At 44.4% G+C, this 27,123-nt stretch overlaps 1 protein-coding gene across 1 annotated transcript in view; it reads right to left on the bottom strand.

The window, feature by feature from the left end:
* VAT1L (vesicle amine transport 1 like) overlaps positions 1-27,123 on the bottom strand; it is a 178,018-nt gene that overhangs the window by 86,949 nt on the left and 63,946 nt on the right. Inside the window, exons 4-6 of the mRNA XM_003938073.3 lie at positions 23,071-23,213; positions 9,046-9,149; positions 6,078-6,133 (exon numbers count right to left, since the gene is read on the bottom strand). Of these exons, the coding sequence (XP_003938122.1) occupies positions 6,078-6,133; positions 9,046-9,149; positions 23,071-23,213 (303 nt within the window). The remainder of the gene's footprint in view (positions 1-6,077; positions 6,134-9,045; positions 9,150-23,070; positions 23,214-27,123) is intronic.

The raw sequence follows: 27,123 nt of genomic DNA on the forward strand, positions 1-27,123 counted from the left end.
CGTTGGGCATTTGGGTTGGTTCCAGGTCTTTGCTATTGTAAACAGTGCTGCAATGAACATTCGTGTGCACGTGTCCTTGTAGTAGAATGATTTATAATCCTTTGGATATATACCCAGTAATGGGATTGCTGGGTCAAATGGGATTTCAATTTTTAGGTCCTTAAGGAATCGCCACACCGTCTTCCACAATGGTTAAAAATCTATTTTGCTAGGCACTGTTGCAAGTGCATGGGAAGCAATGTGAAGTGATGCGTATGAGACACTCAGGTCTAAGTGGGAGAGAGACCAAAACTAACTGCAAGGCCACACATAGTCGAAACATTAAGTACACGGTCAGGATCATCAGCTCCGGAGCTGAATCATGGCTCCACAATGTACTCTGTTGTGAAGTGTAAAGCACTTGACTCAGTGAAACGTGGTGGTGATGATGGAGTTGGTGAAGAAAGTAGGATGGCCGAGAGGTTTACACAGTGTGGTGGGGGACATGATGGAGGTGGCCACTCCGACTGCAGGAGCAGCTTTCCTGGGTGAGTGGTTATGATAAGCGTGAATCTGGGGAGGTGTGTAGGGATCTGTCGGATAAAGAAGAGGGAGGAGGGGTGATTTAGGAAGAAGGGACAGCATGAAGAAGCGATGAAGCCAAAGTGTTGGGACTGAATCAGTGGTTCTAAACCAGGGGTACTTTTTGTCCCCCAGAGGGCATTTGATAGTGTTGGGGGATTTTTATTTGTTTGTGACGAATGAAGAGGGAGGAGGTACTACTGGCATCTAGTGGGTGGAAGCCAGGGATGCTGCTAAACATCCCACAATGCTCAGAACAAAGAATACTCACAGCAAAGAATAATCCACAACAAAGAATTACCCAGCCCCAAATATCCACAGCACTAAAGCCAAGACGCCCTAGACTAAAGTTCTGGGTGGAATACCTACAAACTGTTAAATGTGGCCATCTCTTTTCCAGTCTCTCATCTTCCCCGTTCAAATATCAAAATAAGTAAATAATCCACTAGAAACCTAGAGAAATGGGTATCCATCTGCTTTGTTGTGATTTCATTGCTTTTCCTTTGATGCTGTAGGTTAGAAACCCAAATGCCCAGTTTCTGGGGGATTCTAGGAGGTAAGATGTTTAATGTCACCTCAATATAGGATGCAAAGAAGAATGTGATGGGTGCTTAGAAACACGGATCGTATTTATGACATCGATGAGCTTATTTATGTCCTGTCTCTTTCCAAAAAGAATTAAGGAGACTCACTAAAGTGAAAACTTTTTATTTTTTTAAATTGGGAAACTCACGTCATTAGGAGAATAAATGTGGAAAAGACAGGCTGAAAACAGTGATGCGGTTCATATACAAAATTCTATGCAAAGCACATTCAGAGAGGACTCGGGGGCCCAGAAGAGCCACGCATTTGACCGTGGGCTTCTTGGCTTCAAATTTCGATGGTCTTACCTGGCAAGGGTTTGTGGCACGCACGGTGTGGTAAGGCAGGTGGTTTGAAAACCACCAAAGAATTTAACATATTCCTTATGTCCAAAATACTATTCTATGGGACAATGATTTTTAAGCCCCTCGTTTAAAACAAACCAACTTGGGGCCGAGCTTGGTGGCTCACACCTGTAATCCCAGCACTTTGGGAGGCCAAGGCGGGTGGATCACGAGGTCAGGAGATTGAGATCATCCCGGCCAACATGGTGAAAACCCGTTTCTACTAAATAGGAAAAATTAGCCAGATGTGGTGGTGTATGCCTGTAGTCCCAGCTATGCGGGAGGTGGAGGCAGGGGAATCACTTGAACCTGGGAGGCGGAGACTGTAGTGAGCCAAGATCTTGCCACTGCCTTTCAACATGGGTGACAGAGTGAGATTCCCTCTTTTTTTTTTTTTTTTTTAAAAAAAAGTAAACATAAACAAAAACAAAAACAAAAAACCAACTTGGGAAATACAGCAAATACAGAAAAACAATAACTTGATTCACAGTGTATCTGCAATGCCTTAGTGAATGTCTGTGGAATGAATGCCTGCTGCAAAGGTACAATTGCTGCACAGTTGTGGTTAAGAGGATTATAGAGCCGAATGCCTAGTTTTGAATCCCAGCCTTGTCACGCACTAGCTGTGTGACTTTAGGCAAATCACTTAACCTCTCTGCGCTCAGTTTCCTTACTGTTCCTTATGGGGTGGTTGTGAGGAGTAAATGTGTTAATGCATATAAAGTACTTAGCACAGAGTCTGTCATGTACGAGGTGCTCTATAAACATACACATTGTTATTATCTTAATTTGAACAGGATGCTTTTGGTTTAGTGACTAAGAGCTCCAAATTTGGAGTCAGATTGCTGTGTAAATGTTAACTTCCTCTATTAGTATCAACATCGTGATGGTATGAAAGAAAATGGCATGTTTGACAAACAGTGAGGCACAAGCTCAGTAGCAATTTGAAGATGCAGCATCATTAAGATAGCCCAGCGGGAGATTTCTATATAATTCTAATCAACTTTTCATTTCTAAGCCTCTCCTGAATACATTGAAAAAATTTTTTCTAGAACTTTTCAGAGAAAAATTCCACCTCTTGGTATGGCCTCTTTTCATTTCTCTTCCAAATGACCCTTAGTGTTTGAGCAAGCCTCCAAAAGAAAACATCCTCAGCCAGGCGCAGTGACTCACGCCTGTAATCCAAGCACTTTGGGAGGCTGAGGCAGGCGGATCACAAGGTCAGGAGTTCAAGACCAGCCTGACCAACATGGTGAAACCCCGTCTCTACTAAATACAAAAATTAGCTGGGCATGGTGGCATGCACCTGTAGTCCCAGCTACTCAGGAAGCTGAGGCTGAAGAATCACTTGAACCCAGGAGGTGGTGGTTGCCGTAAGCCAAGATTGCGCCATTGTACTCCAGCCTGGGCGACAGAGCAAGACTCCGTCTCACCCCCCCCAAAAAAAGGGCTGGGCACAGTGGCTCACACCTATAATCCCAGCACTTTGGAAGGCCGAGATGGGTGGATCACGAGGTCAAGAGATCGAGACCATCCTGGTCAGCATGGTGAAACCCCATCTCTACTAAATACAAAAATTAGCTGGGCGTGGTGGCATGCACCTGTAGTCCCAGCTACTCAGGAGGCTGAGGCTGAAGAATCACTTGAACCCAGGAAGCGGTGGTTGCCGTAAGCCGAGATTGTGCCACCGCACTCTAGCCTGGGCGACAGAGCAACACTCCGTCTCACCAAAAAAAAAAAAAAAAAAGTCCTCAATCTGGACCTCCAGCTACAAAGCATTCTGGTAATGGGAATCCCTGCTTTGGGCAGAGGAATCTCCATCTCCGTCCTGGCTATGCTTTTACGAATGCCTTCACTGAGCATGGGCCCGCTGCAATTATTTCATTAACTGTGTGTTGAGATTGTGCATTTAGGGGAGAAAGGGAAAACACTTCTTCCAGTTGTATGCAATTTGGGACCAGTGTGGTTACCCACAGCAGTCTGTCAGCATCATGGTAATTACAGCCACAGCAAATAGCAGCTGTGTATGGCACGAAGCCTGTCTTCAGGGGACACAGTCCAGACAGCGTCCTTCGTTAGACTCCATTCTTACTCCTCCTGTAGGTTCTGCAGTCAGGATGATCTTTGACCCGTATTTTAAAGCCCAAATGCAAAGAGAGGACTTTGGATTCAAACCTGACAAGTGCAGGAAGTATTATCTATTCCAGAATGTTTGGGGCTGAAGTTTCTGGCAGCCGATGTTGGCACTTGGAGGGCATATGAGTACCCCATAGTGCCATACTTAGAATGAAATCCATACTCCTTGCCATAGGTTTCCCTGGCCACCTTGTTCTAATTGCCTCCACCCATCCTGGTATTTTCTATTTTAGCACTCTGTTTTTATCCCCTTCAAAGGTTTAATAGCCATTTATAGTCATGGTTTTTTTTTTTTTTTTTTTTTTTTTGAGACGGAGTTTTGCTCTTGTTACCCAGGCTGGAGTGCAATGGCGCGATCTCGGCTCACCGCAACCTCTGCCTCCTGGCTTCAGGCAATTCTCCTGCCTCAGCCTCCTGAGTAGCTGGGATTACCACCATGCCCAGCTGATTTTTTGTATTTTTAGTAGAGACGGGGTTTCACCATGTTGACCAGGATGGTCTCGATCTCTTGACCTCGTGATCCACCTGCCTCGGCCTCCCAAAGTGCTGGGATTACAGGCTTGAGCCACCGCGCCTGGCCTTACAATCATGTTATTAACACATCTTATTTTGGGTTTGTTTCCCTCATTAGTATATAAGAACCAAAAAGGCCCAAAGTGTACTATCTTATTTACTGTGACAGCCCAGTGCTTGGCACAATACCACAAATAGCAGGTGCTCAAGAAATGTTTTTCAAGTGGGTGGATCAATCGATGCTACTCTGGCAATTAGAAGCCCGAAAGTAGAGGGGGCAAAAACAAACACCTGTGAAAAGCAGCTGTTGGGGTAGGGCAAAAATAAAAGTTCCTACCATTTGGCCCAGCAATCCCATTACTGGGTATGTAGCCAAAAGAAAGTAAATCGTTCTATCGAAACGACACATGCACTTGTATGCTTAATGCCATTCTATTCACAATAGCTAACACATGGAATCAACCTAGATGCCCATCAGTGGTGGACTGAATAAAGAAATTTTTGAGACATATATGCCACAGAATACTATGCAGCCATAAAAAAGAATGGAATCTCCTTTGTAGCAACATGGATGCAGCCAGAGCCCATCTTACTAAGCAAATTAATGCAGAAACATAAAAGCAAATACTGCATGTTCTCACTTCTAAGTAGGAGCTAAATATTGGGTATTCATGGACATAAAGATGGCAACAGTTAACACTGGGGACCACTAAAGGGGGCTGGGAGGGAGACAAGGGTTGAAATACTGACTATTGGGTACTGTGCTCACTATCTGAATGACAGGATCATTTGTATCTCAGACCTCAGCATCACACAATACACCCAGGCAAAAAACCTGCATATGTACCTCCTGAATCTAAAAAGTTGAAATTATAAAAAAAAAAAAAAGGCCCTGGAACATGCACAAAAAAAATAAAAAAAAGAATATAAGGAATGTGGGTTGGTGCTGGGGTGCTGGTAGTTCATTTCAAGGAGGAGAAGGAATTTGGGCTGGGGAAGAAGGGATGTTGAAATTATATTTTAAAAGTTAAGTTTGGCCAGGTGTAATGGTTTGCGCCTATAATTCCAGCGCTTTGGCAGGACAAGGCAAGCAGATTCCTTGAGCTCAGGAATTTGAGACCAGCCTGGGTGACATGGGGAAACCTTGTCTCTACATACATACATACATGCGTAAGTTGGGTGTAGTGGCATGCACCTGTAATCCCAGCTACTTTGCTTGAGCACAGGAGGAGAAGGTTGCAGTGAGCCGAGATCACGCCACTGCATTGCAACCTGGGTGACAGAGCTAGACTTTGTCTCAGAAAAGTTCAAGCCCACATTAGTATAATTCTAGTAAGTACAGCTCCAGATAGGAATATAGATCGGAGTCAGTTTGTAGTGAGATGAATGCCCAGGGATGTCGCTTCACTACGGCTAAAAAGCTAACCAACATATTGAAAGTGTGATCACCCAAGACAGTGGTTCATGAACTTGTCCGAGTCTACAAGTCACCCCAGGATCTTGTTAACATTGTAGGATCCCCGTTTCCATCTCCAGTTCAAGAGGCTGGGGACACAAAGAAATCTCAAGTACCCCCAGAGACCTGGTCAGAAAGTGGCAAACTGAAAGGCTGGTTTCTCAATAGAGCAAATAAAATGCACTAATGCTAAGTTCATTTTTGGCCAATGATTAAAGACGCCAAAAACTTAAGCAATTTTGACTGAAATAAAAAATGAAGCTTTCTTGAGTTTCAGACACTCCCGCCTCTCTGTTTCATTTAGATAAAAGTAGTCTAAATCCTGGTCCTGGTCATTTTCCGTGGGCAGGGCAGGAGTGCAGGCTTTATTGGAAATGAATGATGAAAATGAAAGACAAGATTAGATCAATGCCTTATGATGGAAGAGCTCACAACTTGAGAATCAACATGCCACTGCAGTCCATCAGATGTGTCTGGATACTTACTGATTTTGCAAAGCTGAAGAAGCTCTTGGTCTCTCCAGTTACCATGTTAGATGAGCCTGCAAATGCAAGATTCCCACATCAAGCAATTGTTAATGAAAATTGACATCTTGTTATGCATGAAAAAAAAAAGGCAGTTTGGTCCAGAACTGGCAAAATCTTGAAAACAAATTTAATTAAGCCTTGGCAAAGTGAGGGGGATGAGAATGAGTCATCATGTTGGCTATTTTAGCTGGATGTCTCTGATCCAAGAGAAATTGACATTTCTCATGGTGACCGTTTCATTACTTTGAAAAATTGGGCATGTAGCAAAAATATGATATAGGTCAACATTTGAACAAAATGATGAGTTGCTGAAATGTCTTTTTGGGTCTGTTCTTTGAGACTGAGAAGGGAATTCCTTAGTGAAACTACTTTGTGATACTGAATTTGATTCCCCAGCAAGTAAGGGGCTTGGGGCTCTGACCTGGGCTGGGTACTTAACTGGTGGGAGAGGTGGAACAGAATTAAAATACAGATGGATTGGAAAAAAATGGGCATAGAAGCTCACAGGTGAGAATGAAAAGAGGTCCAGAGACCTAAAGAAATGGTGTGACCCATGTGTCAGCTCCAAAGAGGACTGAGACAAGTGTCACAAGAAACTGAGCTTTGCCAGTTGGACAAGCAATATTCAGAGGGCAGATGGGAGGTGGAGTTAAAAAAGATTCCCTAAGATTCTCATAAGGAGAGAAAAGACCCTTTACAGGGTTTGGGGGCAAGAGAGGGGGAATGAGAGAGCTCTTAACAGTATGGGGAACATTCAGATACCATACAGGTGCTTTTTCAATGACTTTCCTGCCTTGTCTCTAAAGATGTGGGAGTAAGTTCTTCTCAAAGAGGAGTTATTTAATAAAATAATCATGGGTATTTTAAACTAATTATTTAGCCTGGGTAAACTAGTAGCCAGTTTCAGGTTGGTGCAAAAGTAATTGTGGTTTTTGTCATTACTTTTTTTTTGGGGGTGGGGTGGGGAGGTGGGGCTAGAGTCTCACTCTGTTGCCCAGGCTGGAGTGCAGTGGCACAGTCTTGACTCATGGCAACTTCTGCCTCCCAGGTTCAAGCAATTCTTCTGCCTCTGCCTCCCGAGTAGCTGGGACTACAGGAGCACTCCACCACACCTGGTTAATTTTTGTATTTTTAGTAGAGACGGGGTTTCACTATGTTGGCCAGGATGGTCTCGAGCTCCACACCTCGTGATCCGCCCACCTTGCCTCCCAAAGTGCCAGGATTACAGGCATGAACCACCACGCCTGGCCTGTCAATATTTTTAATAGCAAAAACTGCAATTACCCTTTTACCAACCTAATAGTTAACTATTGCTTCTGTTTGTATGGGGTGAGTACTACTGGGCATCACAGTACTAGAGTTTAATTAGTGACCAAGTGATCACTGTAATGAATTAGATAATCGTGAAATACTCAAGTTGAATAATCAAGGTGAATTTTACCAAAATGACATCATGAAACGGGGGCAAAAATCGAATTATAGGTAAATGGTAAGTAAGGATGACTATATCATTCATCTGCATTTGACCCACATGTTAGTCATATCCGATGTCCTTGTAATGTGCGTGGACTCTCATCGATAATAATAAATTACACATCCACTTCAACGGAAATACATGGACATCATTGAAATTACTGGCACACTCCAGCAATGGAATGTTTACCTACCCCTGGTGAGCTCAGCCTTCCTTCTATTACAATGATCTGAAGGTGACCAAAAGAAGCTTGCATATCTGTACCCCTTAAATATTTACTTTATAAGCTCTTCAGGCAATAGCAGGTAAACGAGTGTTTTTCTCTGAGTTACCCAGAATTAACACTCAGTTTTCTATTGTACCTACAATACAATATTGTATTGTATTCTATCTCAAACACTGGGTAAACCCAATATTATTTAGCTTCAGAATATGCTACCTAGTTTCAAATACTCCTATTTTAGTTTGCGAAGACTAATGTGTAAATTAGTTTGTTTGCCTGTGACAGAAAAGCAGAAAACGAGAGAAAGGAGGCCCTGGAGCCTTATTTTGCTGAAGAAAACTCTCCGGTTTTTTGTTTTGTTTTGTTTTGTTTTCGAGACAGAGTTTTGTTCTTGTTGCCCAGGCTGGAGTGCAATGGCATGATCTCGGCTCACCTCAGCCTCTGCCTCCTGGGTTCAAGCAATTCTCCTGCCTCAGCCTCCCGAGTAGCTGGGATTATGGTCATGCGCCACCATGCCCGGCCAATTTAGTATTTTTAGTAGAAATGGTGTTTCTTTATGTTGGTGAGGCTGGTCTTGAACTCCCGACATCAGGTCATCCCCCTGCCTCGGCCTCCCAAAGTGCTGGGATTACAGGCGTGAGCCACCGCGCCCGGCCCCCAGTTGTTTTTCACACACCTCTTCCACTCCTAAGAGCACAGAAGTGGATGTAGAAATCGATGGAAATGGATATGTGCTCCATCTATCCCAGGCTCCATCCTGAGCGGGACACTCAGGAGTAGTTGAGGGGACAAAGAGTGTGTACTTCTCAACTTCTTCTCCAATAGTGAAGAGCCTCCCTTAAAGCCCCCACATCCCAGCCACCCTTCCCCATCCTACTGTGGATCCTTCATGCCTTCTGTACTTGTGAATGTTCTTTGAAGTCGTTAATATTTTCCACCTGTGCTCCCTCTTATGGGTGATATCCCTTAATGGTTCTACTCACATCAGTGACCACATTGGCTTGGTCTTACTTTATCCCACTTGAAATAATAGGATATAGGACGCTACGCACATGATATTTTATAATTGAAAAGAAATCACAGCAATAGAAACATAGGAAACATTAAAAAGTGAAACTCCCCAATCCTACTATCCCAACATAACAGCGTATTTCACTTTTCAGAGCCGTTGCGGGCACATGTGCAGTTATCGGTTACCGACCACATCCCTACTGCTGTTGAACACTCACCGTATAAAATGTAGGTTCCCAAGGGTTTGAGAAGACTGAGACCTTTTCCAGTGTTGTCTCCGCAGAGGCAATCCAAAACGATGTCCACGCCTTCAGCAGAGATTCTAAATGGTGAGAAGGCAAAGCAAAATCCTGTGACCTGTCAGGGGCCAGACCGCGAATCCCTTTCCTTTTCCTGCATCATATTGTTTGATTCCCAGCATAAGGAACCCTGAGGGCGCCAGGAGTAGCTGTAAATAGGGCAGTTGCCCAGGAGGTAGATTTGTCTTCCTGGATCCAGTGATAAAATTTCACAAAGCAGGTGGCAGCTAAAAGTCTGGCTGGTAGCTGGCACTGGGAACCAGCCTGGCCTGGAGGAATGAACATGGGGTCAGCGGGTCTGAGTTTGCATCTAGCTCCTTCACTCAAATTCTCTAGCTTCAGCTTTCTCCTTTGTAAAGTGGAGCTAGTATTTTGTGTGTGTGTGTGTGTGGTAAGAATGGGGGCTCAGGCTTGTCACAGAACAGTCATTCAATATCTCAGTTAGCAATTCCTATTTGTAGAGCAAGAGTTAGTTTCCTGGCTCTGTTCAAGGTGCTGGAGATGTAATGAAGCAAACTAGTATGCTCCCTGTTTTTGTGGGGCTGCGGCTGTAGCAGGGGCTGACCTCCCTCCCTCCCAACCTCCCTTTACAGTGAAGACGTAAAGCACAGTAATCTAACGTGTAAGCTTCTGTTCCTCCAATGTCCAGGTCCAACCTAAAACTGACTCTAAGAGGAAGAGGGCTGAATAGAGATGAACTTCCTCCGGCAATGGGTGGCTGTGGAGTAGAAAGAAGCCACATTTGTATTGCCTTAGACAAAGCATTCTTGATCTCTTCTTCTATTCATTTATTTATATATTCATTGATTCACTCACTCACTCGTTAATGCATGTAAGCAACTTTTACTGGGCTCCTATTGTTAGTTCATACAGGAGGGGCCTGTAGAACAGGAAGGCTCTGGAGATTGTGGGGAAGATACTCATGCCACGCCCATGGAGATCCCTATTCTGGCAGATCCCTGTTCTGTTCAGACAAGAATGGCATTTCCTTGTGTTTGCAAGTTTGCAGGATTATCTTGTCTTAGCAAATACCTCAATGTTTCTACCTCCAAGTACACCCTGGCAAAATTTAGGCATTGCAGCATGTGTCCACACAGCTGGGTCCTGTGTCCATAGTGTCACTAACTAGGAAACTGCACGTATATCTCCTGAGTGCAGAGACCAAGTCAGCTTCCCCATGCAGCTGAGGCTTTATGTGACTGTGCCCTTCAAAAGCCCTCACGTCACACCTAAAATGCAGCCCACTACCAAGGCGCACCCCACATGATCAGCTTAGCTTCCTGCCTAATAGAGCTCTTATCTGCACAGGGGTGTACCCTGAGAGTTCAAAACAAGGGAATTAGGACAGTGGATCTCAAACCTAAGTGTGTACTGTAATAACTCGCAGGTTGGTTAAAACACAGACTGCAATCTTCCCCTTCTTCTCTGATTCTGTAGGTCGATGATGGGGATTTGCATTTCTAACATTTCCAGGTGATGCTGCTGATAATTCCAGCTCTGCACTCTGAGAATTCCTGATCTAAGCCAGTTACTCAAGAGCCAAACTGGCATTTTTTTTTAAACAAATTAACTAATTTGTTCATTAGATATCCAGGACTGGGCACTGCACTAGGCACTGGGGGATGTAGTGGTGAGCCCAAATAGATGTGCTTTCTCTTCTTTTTGGAGCGTGTAAGAGACAGATATTTACCAATAATTACACAAATAAATGTTAAGTTGAAATGTGGTCTCAAGGGACTCTAAAATTGTGTAAATTGAGAATTTTCCCAATCAGGGCTATCAGAGAGGCATCCCTAGGGAGGGAAGGAGCTGAGTAGGTAAAGAGTAAAGGGAATGGTGTCCTAGGCAGAGGGAAGAGCTTGTGCAAAGGCCCTGTGGTGGGAGGCAGCCTGGGAAGCAGCCAGTGTGGCTCAAGTGAAAAAACAAAGAGGCACTTGCTTCGAGGTTGGGCTGGAGAGCCGGGCGGGCGTTGGAGCACGTGGACTCTTGGTTGGTGGGCTTCAGGTTGGTGGTGAGGTCTTCACTTTGCATTATGGGCTGGGTAATTGTGCTCCTGTTACCATCACTTCTGCCCAGGTCTGTTTTCTGCCCAGTTTGCTCACTCTTGTGGGAGTCAGGTCCTGCTCTGCTTTTACCAGCCAGGCCTCCTGAGCCATCAAGTCCTCCTAGTGAACTGCATTTCCCCAAGACCTCTCCCCTTGCCTGCAGGATGCCCACCTGTGGTCAGAAGCAGCCTCACCAATATTAGGCCACGCATACCTCCTGCTGTAGCCCTGAAGGGTCTACCAAGCCTTGGATTTTCATCCTCTGCTGCTCCTCACATCCGCATGCCACCTGGCGAGCCACATTCTCTCCCACAAACTGCCAGTCGTATCTCCCTGTGTTAGTCCCGTTTTGACCTGTTGCTCTGTCCACTGGACTCTGCTTCTGCAGAAATGCAGGGCATGCCCAGAGCCAGCAGTGGCCCATAAACTCCTGTGCATGTCCCCATCTTCACCTCCCACCGACAGCTCAAGGCATTTGGCCTTTTGATTGTCCCTAGAGGTTTCTGACCTCAGGACCTTAGCATGTGCTCTCATCTCTGTCTGGACAGCCTTTCCTCTGCTCTCCTTAGAACTGGTGCTTTCTCATCCTTTTCAGATCTCACTCACAAAAGATCTTCCCAGAGGAGCTGTAACTAATAACTCCACCTGAAACAAATCTCCATTTTAGTTTCCTTTATGCTTCAGTGTTTACACTGGAGATAACTTTTAGTACCTATCAGAGGTTACAATTATTTATTTATTGATTGATTTTCTCTCCCACCAAAATTTAAGCCCCATGAGTCAGAGACCATGTTTGTGCTGCTTATGATGGTATCTATAGCCCTTCTCTTCCTGCTGGCTATAGTGTTGCTTCTCAAGAAATAGTGACTGACCGGAGGAGTTTGCAAGTGCTTCAATGAATGGGTAACTGAATGAATGAAAGACAATGAAAAAAACAGCTTAAGACTGCTATTCCGTGTCTCTATATGTGTGCCTCCTTGGAAAGGAAACTCATATTTCAGAGCTCTCCTATGCAACAGCTATTCCATAATTAACCGTCACAAAAAGCCTGTAAGGCAGGCATTTTAACTCCACTTATAAAAAAATTAAATCAAGGCTTACAGATGCAGCCATCTTGCCCAAGCTTACCAACTAGCACAGCTGGAATTCAATTCTAGGTTTAGTTTAACTCCAAAGATGATGGCCTTTTCACCACTCTGAATTTAAGACTTAATAAATGTTCAAGCCAGTGTTAAGTGTGGAAGCATCACTTTAGCAAGCAGCTCTGAGAAGCAGCCAATGTAATGTAGTCTTTGGAGAAATCAGGTTTAAATTTCATCTTGAAATAAATACACGTACATTGAGAGTCTTATGTTTGATCAAAGTTTGACCTGGATCAAACATCTAAACCGAAAGATTTCTCTTTTCAAGCTGGTTTCCGCCCAGAGTTCATAGGAGAGACCCACGGTCACAGTCCCACAAATTTACCCTTAATTTCCAGCCACTGGATAACCATTTTGCTGAGTGTTTACTTCACGTTAGGCACTGTGCATGCTGAGTTGGGAATACACAGAGAAGGCTGAAGTTTGCCCTGACCATCCAGGAGCTCATGGGCTACAGGTGGGGACACAGTGATGGCTGCTCCAACAGAGCAACCTAGGGGTTTTGGAAGATGACCCTCTGTTGAGGATTGGCAGATGACCAGGCGACCAAGGGAAGGCATTTCTCGGAGAATAGTGTAACAGCTTGACCTAGGACAGTGAGAAGGTTTTGGGACACTAATCATGGCAATGAGGAGGCCTGGCCACTGACTCCTTCTGGAAGGACCCTAAGAGTGGCTGTCACAACCAACAGCTAACATGGAGGCAGATAGGCAGCGGGGAGGCAAGAGAAACATAGTGCTAGGCTTAGGAATATAAATTTTATTTCAGTGTTAATCATCTAGTCCTGCTACTTACATGCCGTGTGACCTTAGGTGAGTTACTTAGCCTCTCTGTGCCTCCTTTCCTCAACTGTGGAAGGGGATGACGGTGATGACACCCACATTTTCTTTCTGAAGCTTGAATGAATGGATGCAAAGGGAACACAGAGCCCAGCTCATGGTAAGCTCTGGGTCCGTGGTAGCTTTGACTGATTTCTATTTTTCAAAATGGCTCAACTTCCAGTCTTTTGGTTGGGAAGAGGGCATGAAAAGAAAGTATGTAAAACCTCTCCAACTCAACCGTCAGTCTAAGCAGCCTCAGGGTGGGTGGAGACACCAGCCCAGAAACCACTGGAGCTGAGGCTTGCCGCTCTTGACCTTCCGAGGAGAGTGTGGCACACTCTTGAGCACTTACTATGTCCCAGATGGAGTGCCGAGAGCTTCCTAAGTGTTTAATCCTTGAGACTGGGTCTTGCTCTGCTCACCAGGCTACATTCATGCGTCATGCCAATCCTCTGACTCGGGTCGTCATTATCCGCATTTGATAGATGAGGAAACTGAGGCTCAGTGAGGTCAGGTGACTCACCCCAAGGCCTACTGCACAGAGTGGGAAGATCTTAGTTTGTTCCATCACATCTGGAAACCAGGCAAGGGGCCGGGCGCGGTGGCTCAAGCCTGTAATCCCAGCACTTTTGGAGGCCGAGGCGGGTGAATCACGAGGTCAAGAGATCGAGACCATCCTGGTCAACATGGTGAAACCCCGTCTCTACTAAAAATACAAAAAATCAGCTGGGCTTGGTGGCGCGTGTCTATAATCCCAGCTACTGAGGAGGCTGAGGCAGGAGAATTGCCTGAACCCAGGAAGCGGAGGTTGCGGTGAGCTGAGATCGCGCCATTGCACTCCAGCCTGGGCAAAAAGAGCGAAACTCCATCTCAAAAAAAAAAAAAAAAAAAAAAAAAAAAAAAAAAAAAAAAAGAAAAGAAAAAGAAAAGAAACCAGGTAAGGGCATCAGAGGTGAAGTAGGGTTTCACAGGGTAAGAAGTGGCCAAGCCTGAGTTGACCACCAATGTCAATTCTATGCCATGAAGGTCCCCAGCAGGGATGAGCAAAGCTAGGGGCTGCTCCCTTGGGCTTAATACTAGAAGGAGACACTTGTGGGTCTCCATATTCAGGCCACCAGCCCCTTTCCCCCACCCCTCAGGAGAACCACAGATCCTCTCCTTCCTGCCGTCATTGCATCTTTTTGAAGGTCAGCGGTCAGGTGGAGGTTGTGGGAGGGGAGGGGAGGTGGATTCTGAGAGGGAGAAGTTGGGCAGAGGCAGGTATCATGCTCAGGACCTGAGGGGGAGGAGGAGGCTTTTGTTCTTTCTGTCAAACCATTCCAGCAGCTATTGCACCGTTCAAGGGAAGAAATGTTTCCTTAGGTAAGAATTTCAAAATTGATAAGTGCTCTTTTCAATTTGAACCCTCTTCAATCATGACAAACCCCATAAAAGGATCCTACTGAACTGGACTCCGTTGGGTCTATTTAGAATGTTCCCTGTCCCATAAGCACCCTGTCTTAGTGACACCCACATTGAAAAGCGCTGCAGCAGCCCTTGTAATGAAATAATCATGAAAATCACAAGTGGAGCTGGAAGGCTCATCAGAGAAACAAGGGCCATCCTCATTTCTGTGCCCCCCCACCGCCCCACAGACTCTGGTTTCTGGGGGTGTTCACCACTGCCTGCATATATATATATATACACACATAAAATTATGACATGATAGCAAAGAGGGTGGGGCAGGAGGCCAAATGCTGCAGTTCCTTTGTGTGCTTTTTCCTGCTGCCATAAATCTCTGTGGATTTAAAAAGCAAACACAAATAGCCCCAGCTCGGGGATTATGTGAGCCAAATTCAGCAGCAAGACACTTCGGAGTTGCGGCTCCAAGACCTTCACGTCTGTCCTTCCTGTGTCCTCATCCCTGGCCCCCTGGATGGTGAATGCTGCTTCTTTCTTTCTTGGCCACACAGATCAGGGAAGAATTTCTTTTGAGTGGTGGTAGGTTCCAACAGAGCCAGTACTGGGAGACAAACCCTTCGGCCTTGCCGAGAAATGAATTCCCCTTTGTCGTGACTTTGCTGTCCAGCTGGGTCTTTGGCTCTCCACTCAGTTCTCTCTTTCCAAATCCCTTTTTCTGAGAATTCATCTGTGCCATAGCTTTAACTATCACAGCATGAGACAATTTCCAAGTGTCTGGCACTTAGTAGGCTTTTCACAGGGTGCCAACCACCATGCCTGGCACACAATAGGCTTCTTATAGAGGATGGGACACAGTGCCTACTCTACCGTAGGCTTCTCACAGAGCGCCAAGCAAGCACCCAGCACATGATAGGTTTCTCACAGGGGGCCAAGCACAGTGCTGATGTGATAGGATTCTTGGTGTTTACTCTTAGTAGTTCCTATCTGTACTTAGCGGTACTACCTCCAGGAATCCCTTTGTTCCTATTCCCTCCAGGTGATTAAACTCTTATTACTTTCCTCCAGCTTTAAAATAAGCCCCATTATGTGCCAGGTCCTGTGCTAGAAGCGCAGGAGGTCGGTCTGATCTCTGCCTTTTCTGAGTGCATACCCCTTGGTGTCACCTATCAGCGAAATTTGCAAGATTCAAGTCATTTGAACAAGTAGCTGCTCCCTCTTGATTGGGAGTTGGATTCCTTTCTCCGTGGGCTTTGTGGTCCTTTGGCTAGAGACTGTGCTTTATCTCAGGTCCCTAACTTCCAGAGCCAGCTCATGTCTGTCAGCTGGAAAATGCTCAAAAGGGGTGCTTTTTAAAATCATTAAGACTGGGTCTTGTTCTGCAGTGCAGTGGCATGATCCTAGCTCACTGCAGCCTCAAACTCCTAGGCTCAAGAGATCCTCCTGCCTCAGCCTCTTAAGTAGCTGGGACTACAGGTATACAACCACTACACACAATAAATTGTTTTTTTAGAGATGGGGGGGCTCACTGTGTTGCCCACGGTGGTCTCAAACTCCTGGTCTCAAGCGATCCTCCTGCCTTGGCCTCCTAAAGTGCTGGGATTATAGATGTGAACAACCACACCCAGCCTAAGGGAGTGGCTTTGTACTCACTGGGGCTCCAGTCCCATTTTCCCCAGCCTGTTATGCAGGCTCCTGGAGTTCTCTCTCGCACTATTTTTATCTTGTCTAAAGGAAGTCATTACAGCTTCCAATGCTCATTGTCTAACAATAACAAAAAGGAAAAGAAGTTTTGGTCTCATCTTGCAGTATTTCCCCTAGTCATCGGTCATTCTGTCTTGTTCTCCTTCAAAATCTCTATAGGCACCGCCTCTCCCTTGCCCCTCCTGCTACTTGTTCTCCTGATTTTGGAGGCCTTTTCTCCCACTCATCCTGTACACTGCAGCCAGATCAGTTTTCTTTAGATCCACCTTTCAAAACAGTGCTTAACTGCTTCGAATCTGCGAAGAAGTCTACATTTCTGACATCATCAACTGTTTACTCCCTTTCAGGGCTTTCAAGAGCCTCATTAATCTAGTCCAGTTCTTCACCAGGGTCTGGAGATGTTTTATATTTTCATGACTTGAAGGGCAGGGGGGTTGCTACTGGCATCTAATTGGTAGAGACCTGTTCAACATCTACAATACACAAGGTAGCCCCCCCGACAACAGAACGACCCTGCCTCAGATGTCCACAGTGCTAACGTTGGAAGCTCTGATCTAACCCCTTCCTACCATCCAAACACCTCGCAAAACTACATGCTTTAATACAGGCAACCTGGCTTCCTCCATGTTGGAGGAGCAAGCCGCCCTCACTGCCTGAGAGTGTGTGTGGGTGCTAGAAAGATCACAAGATCTGAAAGATCACAGTCAATGGAGACTGAGTCTCGCCCCGTTTATTTGCATGGCATCTACTTAACCAGGCTTGCCTTGCCTCCCTTTGAGAAATGAGGACAGTATTTACTTCATAAAATGTGTCAGACCTAAAAGAGAGCTCCTACGTGTTCTTCCGGCTTCCATTTAGGCATTGCTCCCCTGTGGCCCCGCAGTGCTCTGTACTTCCGTATCAGGGGGATATACTTGTTTCGCTAACCATTGTATCTTCATAGTCTGTTTGCAGACATCAATAATACAGATGGCCCTCCGTGTACAATGGTCTCACTTAATGATTTTTCATCTCTGTGATGTACCCATACAACTGTTCAGTTTCTCACTCTTAGTACAGTATTTAGTAAGCATGAAAAGCCAAATTCCATCTACTCTGTGATTATGTACCTGATTGCACACAATTCCGTCTACCCTGAGATGTATGTACCTGACTGCACACAACTTGAGGTTTTCAACACTTAAAAGTGTTGAAATTTTCAACATTTTATTGTAAAATAGTCTTTGTGTTGGATTGTTTTGCCCAACTGTAGACTAAGGTAAATTTAGGGCAGGCTAAGCTAAGCCATGATATTTGGTAGGTAAGGTGTATTAAATACATTTTTGACTCATGATGTTTTAAACTTAAGAGTTTACAAGGATGTAATGCCATTGTAAGTTGAGAGGCATCTGTACATGAATAAATGAAAAAAAAAAAGGTCTGAAATAATGTGTATACCCATTTCCCACCCAAAGGAATTTTAAAATGTTGTGTTTTGTGGGTTTTGTTGTTGTTGTTGTTGTTGTTTTGAGACAGTCTCGCTCTTCCACCCAGGCTTGAGTGCAGTGCCATAATCTCAGCTCACTATAGTCTCCACCTCCTGGGTTCAAGCAATTCTCCTGCCTCAGCCACCCGAGTAGCTGGGATTACAGGTGTATACCACACCGCCCAGCTAATTTTTGTATTTTTAGTAAAGATGGGGTTTTACCATATTGGGCAGGCTGATCTTTAACTCCTGACCTCAAGTAATCCTCCCACCTGAGCCTCCCCAAAGTTCTGGATTTACAGGTGTGAGCCACCCTGCCTGGCCTTACATACATTTTTGACTCATGGTATTTTAAACTTCTGATGGGTTTACAGAGATATAACTCCACTGTAAGTGACAAAGCATCTCTATATGAATGAATGAATGAATGAACAAAAGGTCTGAAATAATATTGTATACCCATTTCCCACCCAATGAAGTTTTAAAATGTTGCTTGATTTTTTTTTTAAAGGCAGGTTTTTTTTAGCTTTATTGAGATATAACTGACATACAATGAACTGTACATATTGAAAGTGTTACAATTTGGTGAGAGATGAAATATGTTCACACCTGTGAAACCCTCACCACCGTCCATGTAATGAACATATCCTTCACATCTGAAAGTTTCCTTGAGTCCTCTTGTAAACCAAGAGGAGTTTTGCAGAATAGAAAGCTCATAGAATCGAACACCTCCGAGGCCAAATCTGCTCCTACCTCTCAGTCTCCTTATCTGTAAAATGAGGAATGTTCACCTTGTAGGATTGTCTCAGGTGCACAAAAAATGGTCTAACTGAACTCGTAGCGGGGTAATAGGAGATCAACAAAGCATGGCTATTATTATCTATCTGTTCTGTCCAAGATTCCCTTGTGTGGATTCTCTCACACTTCCCTCCACCTACTGAAATCGATCGCAGCCTTCAAGTGCACCTGAGGGGCTGTCCGTCTTGACATGCTCTCTCTGATCTTTCTCTTTCCCTTATTTCTAAAGCCCTTGCAGTCAGGTACACACAACTCAAGGTTTCTAACGCTTTGGCTTGGTTTCACTCATAATCATCTCTCTCCTCATACAGAGAGAGAAAGAAACTGATGTAAAGGTTAGGTCTGTATCATAAATATATATTTTTTTCTATTCCTTTTACAATACCTGCCTCAAGGCTGAGAATGTGTTCAACGGAGGCTTCCCGATTGACGGGCTTATAAAAGAGTTTTCATCTCAAGAAAATTTTATCTTTTTATTTTTTTTTCTGGTTCATTATACACATAATAGGGTAACAATATCTGTGATCAAAAAATAAAGAGAAATCACTCTGCATTCCACTCCTATTCCATGTTAGTGGTTGGATTTTTTGCCTTTCCTTTCATTTTATGTCTACATGCACGGAGAATTTGTACAAACCTGTGATCACAGAGTAGACAGAATTTGGCATTCTGCTTTTTTCACTCATTTTGCTACCATGGGCATTTTTTTCATTTTGTGGCCATCTTCATAATTATCATTTTTTAAGAGACTGCACAATACTCAAGTATGTGGGTGTAGCATAATCTACTGAACTGTTTCCCTTCTGTTGATTGTGGAGGCTCGTTCTGAATTTTCACCATTGCAGACAATGCTATAATTCATTCTGTCAATATGTGCTGAGCACTTAGAATGAAGCAGAAGCAGGGCTTGGCTCTGCAGCAGGCAGCCTCATACCTATAGCTTTGCTCTTCTTATTTCCTGAGGGTAGGTCTGCTGGGATGGGGGGGTCATGTCAACATATTTCTAACTTACTGGGCATTTTGAGTGTAATTGCAAGGTCTCTACTAAAAAACACAATGAGGCTGGGTGTAGTGGTTCATGCTGTAATCCCAGTAGTTTGGGAGGTCGAGGCAGGTGGATCTTCTGAGGTCAGGAGTTCGAGACTAGCCTGGCCAACACCTTGAAACTCTGTCTTTACCAAAAATACAAAAATTAGCTGGGTGTGGTAGCAATTGCGTGTAATCCCAGCTGCTTGGGAGCCTGAGGCAGAAGAATCGCTTGAACCCGGGAGGTGAAGATTGCAGTGAGCCAAGATCGCATCACTGCACGCCAGCCTGGGTGACAAGTGAAACTCTGTCTCAAAAAACAAACAAACAAACAAACAAAAAAAAAAAAACAACTAAACAACAACAACAACAACAAAAAAACAATGAACTGCGGAAAGTCACATTTGTAGGAAGGTGAGGGTGAGGGGGGTCTCAAAGGCCTTTTGCTCCTCTGACATCAGCAGAAATCGGTGATTCAGGGGCCGAGAGAGTAGACGTAGGGCAGTGGGAAGCTGAGAGGATGGGGTGGATGCTGAGGAAATGGGGCAGGCAAGAGTTCCCTAGTTATGGGCTATTCCTTTTTCAGAAGAGAGACCATCTCCCTTCTCTTCCCACTCCCTATGTTCTGCCAGCTGGACTGGCCTCCTTTCAGGTTCTTAAGTTCAAACTTTTCCTGACCCAGGACCCTAGCCCATGGCATCCCCTGCTGGTCAGAAATGCCCTTCCTTTGACCAGCTTCTCACCCCTCAGCTCTCAGCCAAAATCCCACTCTGTGATTGACAAGGTTTCTGATTTCTCCATCAGTAAGCGTTCACTAGCACCTTGCATTTCGGTACCAGGGCACATGTCAAAAATGTGAATCAGTTACTTCTCTTTATCGTTTTGTTTTTTTTTTAAGTAACTTCTTTTTTTAAAAAAATTTTATTTTACTTTAAGTTCCAGGATACATGTGCAGAACATGCAAGTTTGTTACATGTGTGTACGTGTGCCATGGTGGTTTGCTGCACCTATTGACCCATCCTCTAAGTTCGCTCCCCTTGCCCCACACCCCCCAACTGGCCCTGGTATGTATTGTTCCCTCCCTGTGTCCATGTGTTCTCATTGCCAACTCCCACTTATGAGTGAGAACATGCGGTGTTTGTTTTTCTGTTCCTGTGTGAATTTGCTGAGGATGATGGCTTTTTTTTTTTTTTTGGTCCCTTCTCTCCCCTGTTAAGACTCTGATTCACGAGGACAGTGACTCTCAAGGTGGCACTGCTGGATCTTTTGCCCTGGCACAGTCTCCAGGCCATCACAGACACAAAGCACAGGTGTATTAAGCAATTATATATGTGAATACACGAAAGAATGCTTGCAAAAATACTACATAAGGGAGACAAAGAAAAAATTACTGAAGGGACAGTGATAGTTCATTTTCCAGACCACAGTTTAAGAGACTCGAGTTAAAGAGGAAGAACTACCTGAGGGTAGTTCTCAGGCTGTGGAACTGGCAACTGGATGTCTTCAGAGTTGGCCTGCAGCCTGTAGACATCTGAGAAACAGAGGGTCAGCTCCTAACATCTAGCTTTAAGCTTTCCTTTCACATACTGATGGAACTATGGGGACATCCTTAAATTATATGCAGTGCCCTGCATTCAAAATTTAAAAATGAATCTGAAAACTCAGACCGTCAGAACCCCCTCTTTTTAAAGAAACTTCCCAAGTTTCACCAAATTGGTTCTAGAACTGTCATCGCAAATAACCAGCTCTCCCATCCACCTGTCCTTCAGTTTTCCCACCTTCATCCGTGATTTGAAGAAAATGGTTTCCTTTTTGAGAAAGGCTCTTGCTGTCACCCATGCTGGAGTGCAGTGGCATGATCTGAGCTCATTCTAACCTCTGCCTCCCAGGCTCAAGTTATCCACCCACCTCAGCCTCCTGAGTAGCTGAGATTATAGGCATGCACCACCATGCTCAGCTAACCTTTGTATCTTTCGGGGTTGTGGGTAAAGATGGGGCATCACCATGTTGGCCAGGCTGGTCTCAAACTCCTGGGCTCAAGTGATATGCCCTCCTTAGCCTTCCAAAGTGCTGAGATTACAGGCATGAGCCACTGTGCCCAGCCTTGTTTCTTTATTATGATACTATCTGGACAACCTAATACTTTTGTATATAACAATTTTGTGTTGGAAAATGAGAATGCCAAAACAATGGCTCCGGCCCAAATCTGAATCCTCTCAGGAGCCGTGAGTGGCATGGACCCTGAGAACAAGCGTGGAGCCCAGAGCAATAGCCAGAGTGAGACACACAAATCATCTGAAACCATGGTGACAGCTGGGTTTCCATCTGATTCCGTGTGTTGACACACACAGCCGTGATCAATAACTTCAGAATCACAGGTTATAAACCATAATGCTCCCAGGTGATTGCAACAGCCAGCAAATGATCTTGCAGCCCCAGCCTCCCTCCTCCCGTCCATCCTCTCCACACCACCAGCGACTGTTCAAAACGGAAATCAATCATAGCCCCACTTTGGTCCTGCAGTGGCTCCTGGTCTCACCCAGGTTGGAGTCCAGTCCACATTTCCTAGATTGGCGCATGTGGTCTTATGTGCAGCTGACACCTGTCTCCTTGCCCAGCTTCACCTCATGCCCCTCCTTCTCTTTCCCCCAGGTGTCCCTTTGCCAATATCTACAATTAGATGACAGAACAAGACATCCCTGGACTTGTACCCCAGTAAGCCTTGCTGTATTTCTCCCAGACTCAGAGGCACTTCCATTCCTCAGTATGCACGCACATGGCTTTCCCTTCCCAGAGCAGCCCCCTTCTCGCCCCTTTCTTCCTATGGGTAATTTTGGCTCAGGCTTCACTCTTTGGAGAGGTGCTGTCTGTACAGGAAAATCATGGGCTCCAAACTTGAAATGCCTGGCTTGACTCCAGGCTCCACCCTTTACTGCCAGTGCCAGGTATCTCCGGGTGCATGCATTGACAAGGTTTCTCAGTTTGCTTTCAGTAAGGGGTAGCCCATGACCTGAGCAGTAGTGCCAGAATATGAGCAGGGTATGTGTTCTTTCCGGGACTGGCTCAGAAAACCTCCGATTCATGACCCTTTGGAGCTCTCTCCCCATTTTCTGGCTAGAAGCAAAGGACCTTAAGACCCAAGACAATAGTGGAACCGTAAGATGAAAAGAGCTTGAGTCTCTGAATGTTCTTACAGAAGATCATGCACCAAATATCCACCTTAAGCTGTCATGTGAATGAAGGAGAAATAAGCTTCTACGTGTTAAGATGGTCAAATAGGAGCTAGCGTAACTTTAATAGGTCTAAATAATTAGCTTTGCAAGTTACTTAGCCGATTTGTCCCTTGGTGATAATGGTGGGGTTGCTAAGAGGATTAAATGAACTAATACATGTGAAGTATTTGGCACAAAGCTAGTAATCCTAAGCCCCCAATATACTTTTGCTATATATGATGATGATGATGATCCCTCTTTAAATAAGTGCTACTGCTCTGTGAGAGCAGAGCAAGGGCCAGCCTGGTGCTTTTTCAAAAGCAAGCATCTTACCTTTTAACTTCTTGCACATAGTCTGCATTTCTGTCAAAGAGGTGGGTCACAGAGTCTTTGATTGCTTCATGCTTGAAAGTAGAGGCTGTTCCAAAAACAGTCACATTGGGGACAGTGGAACACAGCTGAGCCACAGCTTGGCCCTGGAAGGAAAAGACAATAGATAACGTCACACATAGGAGCCACCATATCATAGCCAGTCTTGCTGGGTGTAGAGCAGCATTCCTCCAATGGCACTATTGCCATTTTTTTTGAGACGGAGTCTCGCTCTGTTGCCCAGGCTGGAGTGCAATGGTGTGATCTTGGCTCACTGCAACCTCTGCCTCCCCGGTTCTAGTGATTCTCTTACCTCAGCCTCCAGAGTAGCTGGGACTACACGTGCATGCTGCCATGCCCAGCTACTTTTTATATTTTTAGTAGAGATGGGGTTTCACCGTGTGGCCCAGGCTGTTCTCAAACTCCTGAGCTCAGGCAGTTCACCCACCTCAGCCTCCCAAAGTACTAGGATTATAGGCGTGAGCCACCGTGACTGGCCAGCATTTTTAAGGTTGGATTAGTCTTTGTTGCAGGAGACTGTACTATTCATTGTCAGACATTTAGCACTCCTGACCTCTACCTACTACATGCCAGTAGCATCTTCCCAGTTGTGACAACCACAGATGTGTCCAGACATTGCAAAATGTCCCCTGGGTGGAAGGACAAAATCTCCTGTGGTTGAGAATCACTGGCATAGGGGAAAGGCAATGGCTATCAGACGAATGCAAGCACCAAGACTTAACAACAGTTATCTAACCACACTGAGCTGCCCATGGCAGCAATGCCACCTACTCCACAGGGCTCTGGCAGATGTCTTAGTTCAGGTCCCCCAGAAGCCAAACCTGAGATAAGGATTTGAAAGTAGGTATTTTGCCTGGACAGTGATCTCAGGAAATAACATGGTATTAAGACAGTATAAAAGATGTGTTATCAAGGCCATATCTACCATGTATAACTGGAGCTCAATTCCCCTAAGGAATCCTGTGAGTGAGTGCAGAATACGCCTCTGAGTTATCCCAACCATGGTTAAGGAAGCTGGAGTATTTTTTAATTCTTGTGCCTGTCTGGCTTGCTCTGGTCAAGCGTGCTCCCGCTTAGCAACCTTTAGCATGTTAAGTACAGAAAAGATAGGGTGTGGCTGACAGCATCTTCTACAGAGAGATGTTAAATAAGGTATGTAACACAGGTCAAGGACCTGGCAGAAAATGTGACTTTGATACTCAATACATCCTAATCACCTTTTCCCTTTAGGAGCTTATTATATCCGTTGCCGAGATGTCCCGTCATATAAAGAAAAGGTCAACGCAAGTTTTAAATATTAAATGGTGCAGGGGAAATCACAAATGCAGTTAGGAGTAGGTTTATTTTTCCGTATCCTTTTTCAATATGGTCAAAATTAAAGTCATTGGACAAAATATTGTGGTCAGGTGTATTCAGACATTTTCCAGTAAAACCTAATTTTCTGGTAATGAAGATGCATTCTAAAGCCAGGCGTTGTCTCTTTCTGGTGTTCCATCTGCCATTTTAAGGAGGGAAAGTATTCTACCAGAGTCATCTGTGATGATAATTTCTGTCTATCATCTTATTTTCATGTCTTCATGCTACCGGACTAAATCAGCTTGGCAGGTCAATTTATGGAAATGGTATCTTATCACCAGTTGCAATTAAAGGCAACATTTTGAGAATCATAGAATGTCAGGGTTAGAAGATTATCCAATTACCCTCCTCCCCGTAACTGCTCAATAGTTGAAGGAGAAGACATTCAGAAAGGTGAAGGTTACCCACTTTTTCGAGGCAAATCTGGGATTCGAAGTAAGATCTCCTGGTTTCCAGTTATTTCATTTTCTATTGTGTTATGCTGTCTACTTATTTTGACATTTTAAGCTAAGCAGTCTTCGAAGTTGCTACCTAAAATAGACGTGCTGCTGGCACACTCCCTTGGAGGTCAACATTTCAGAATATGGGCGTGAACCTGACTCTGGACAGGCTATAGTTCTCTGTCCTAAGAATAGCTTTGACATTTGTTTAATTCTCCTGCCTCCCACGTTTTATAAAACAAAGAGAGGACTCTCTTTTCTAGTGAGTGTAAATATCAGCAACCAATGCAGCAATTCTCTAAAATTTGCTGGCTTCAGACATGTCATAGTTACAGCTCCATATGGACAGGGCTTGAGCTAACCTTCCTAGTACCGGGATGGGAAATTAGAATTCATTCCAGTATCCCTATAGTCCTTTCTGCCCTCTGTCCTTAGGCAAATAGGACATTTATTCATTCAGCTACTTTTCAACTTTCTATTCTTCACTGCTTGCACTGTGCTATGGATGCCAGAGTGTCCAAAATGATTGGCGTGTCTTAATCTCCGGTCCCAAGTGGCCCACCAAGTCCTGGACTTGCATCTCTATCGTTTTGGCATTTGTCTCCACCTGGCTGTCCCCAAAGCAACGCATCACACTCAACTGATCCAAAACCTAACTTGTGGCCATCTCTGAATGAGTTACTCCCTGAGTCAGTTTCCTAGGTCTGCCGTAACAAAGTCCTACAGACTCAGTGGCTTAAACATCAGAAGTTTCTTTTCTCACAGTCCCAGAGGTTCAAAGTCTAATGTACAATTAATATATATAGCCATGACGTGTATATGTATAATTAATCTTATATATATACACATAATTAACACATACTACCTATTTAATAAGTAGTATAGAAATTGAATTATTAATAACAATTAAAATGCTGTATAAGTCTTATATATAATATGTAATAATTTATACCATAATATAAATATTAATGGATAGAAAACAAATTCATCACATATCTACTTGCAGCCTTTCCATTCTCCATCACCTGTCTTAGGCACTGAGAGGCCCTTATAACATCTTCAACAAATTTTAAGGTAAATAATGCTCGGTATTCTGTGTTTAAGCAGAAAAGTGTCTTCCCTCACATTTATAGAAAATCAGTATTGGTGAGTGCAGGATCGGCAGCTCATTTATCCTCGTTTCTCCTACGTGCCTAGCAAATAGCATGGACTCAATAAACATTTGTGGAAGACAGAATGAACTTTCAATAAAAAGGACTTTGCAATTTACCTCCAGACCCAGAACGTAAAATGAACAAGACAATCCATTCTCCCAGTCACTGCAGTAAATGATGATTTGCATGCACTTATTTTTAATGGACTTTCCTTCCTTCTTTTGACCGTAAGAATTCTGCACCACGCCTGCCCTTCTCTTCCCTGTGGCTAACAATACAGCATTAACAGCAGCTGCAGCTGCTTTTGTCCCACCATGGGGCAGATACTGTACTAAAGTGCTTCATTAAATCCTTAAACCACCTTTCGTGGAATATTTTTGTCTTCTTTTCATACCTAAACATGGAGATTCAGAGAGAAAAAGAAAGTTGGCCAAGGTTACCTGGCTTGTAAATGATAAAGATGGGAGTCAAATCTGGGTATCCCTGACTCTAAGGCCACTCTGCTATTAATCTTATCTGTGCAGCTAAGCACTCGAGTTGCCATCTTAGAGAGAACCATGGGTCTCTGCCATCAATTACTCTTTGGATGGCTTTGTCTCAGGTTCATATGGGCAAAGAGATTTTCAACCAGATGTTAATCAACTCAATCCTTATTGCAGAACTGCTAGAGTCTCCTTAAGTAGAGCAGAAGCAGCAGGAAATACAGGGACTGTGGTAACAAGGGAGCTGATTTGGGTCCCTGAAATATGACCCTGACTGTCAGATTGGCAGTTTAAAGCAAAGCTGAGCACAGTAGGTGAATGATTAGAGAGAAGCGAATCCATCTCTTTAAAGGCTTACTACACTGCCTGGTACATATTAAGTATTGAATAAGTAGCAGTTTTTAGCTGTAACACTTTTGGGATTGGGATGGAGTGCAGTTCAAATTCTGTTCACCCACTAAGTGGGAATTTAGGATAGATAATCCTACCAGTGCACTAAGATTCAGGATTTAGTATCAGAAACTCTAGTAAGTAGGGAGAGAGAGAACAGATGGCTTGGGAAAA

The sequence above is a fragment of the Saimiri boliviensis genome, chromosome 1 (genome assembly GCF_048565385.1).
Source record: "Saimiri boliviensis isolate mSaiBol1 chromosome 1, mSaiBol1.pri, whole genome shotgun sequence".
In the NCBI taxonomy this organism is placed as follows: domain Eukaryota; kingdom Metazoa; phylum Chordata; class Mammalia; order Primates; family Cebidae; genus Saimiri; species Saimiri boliviensis.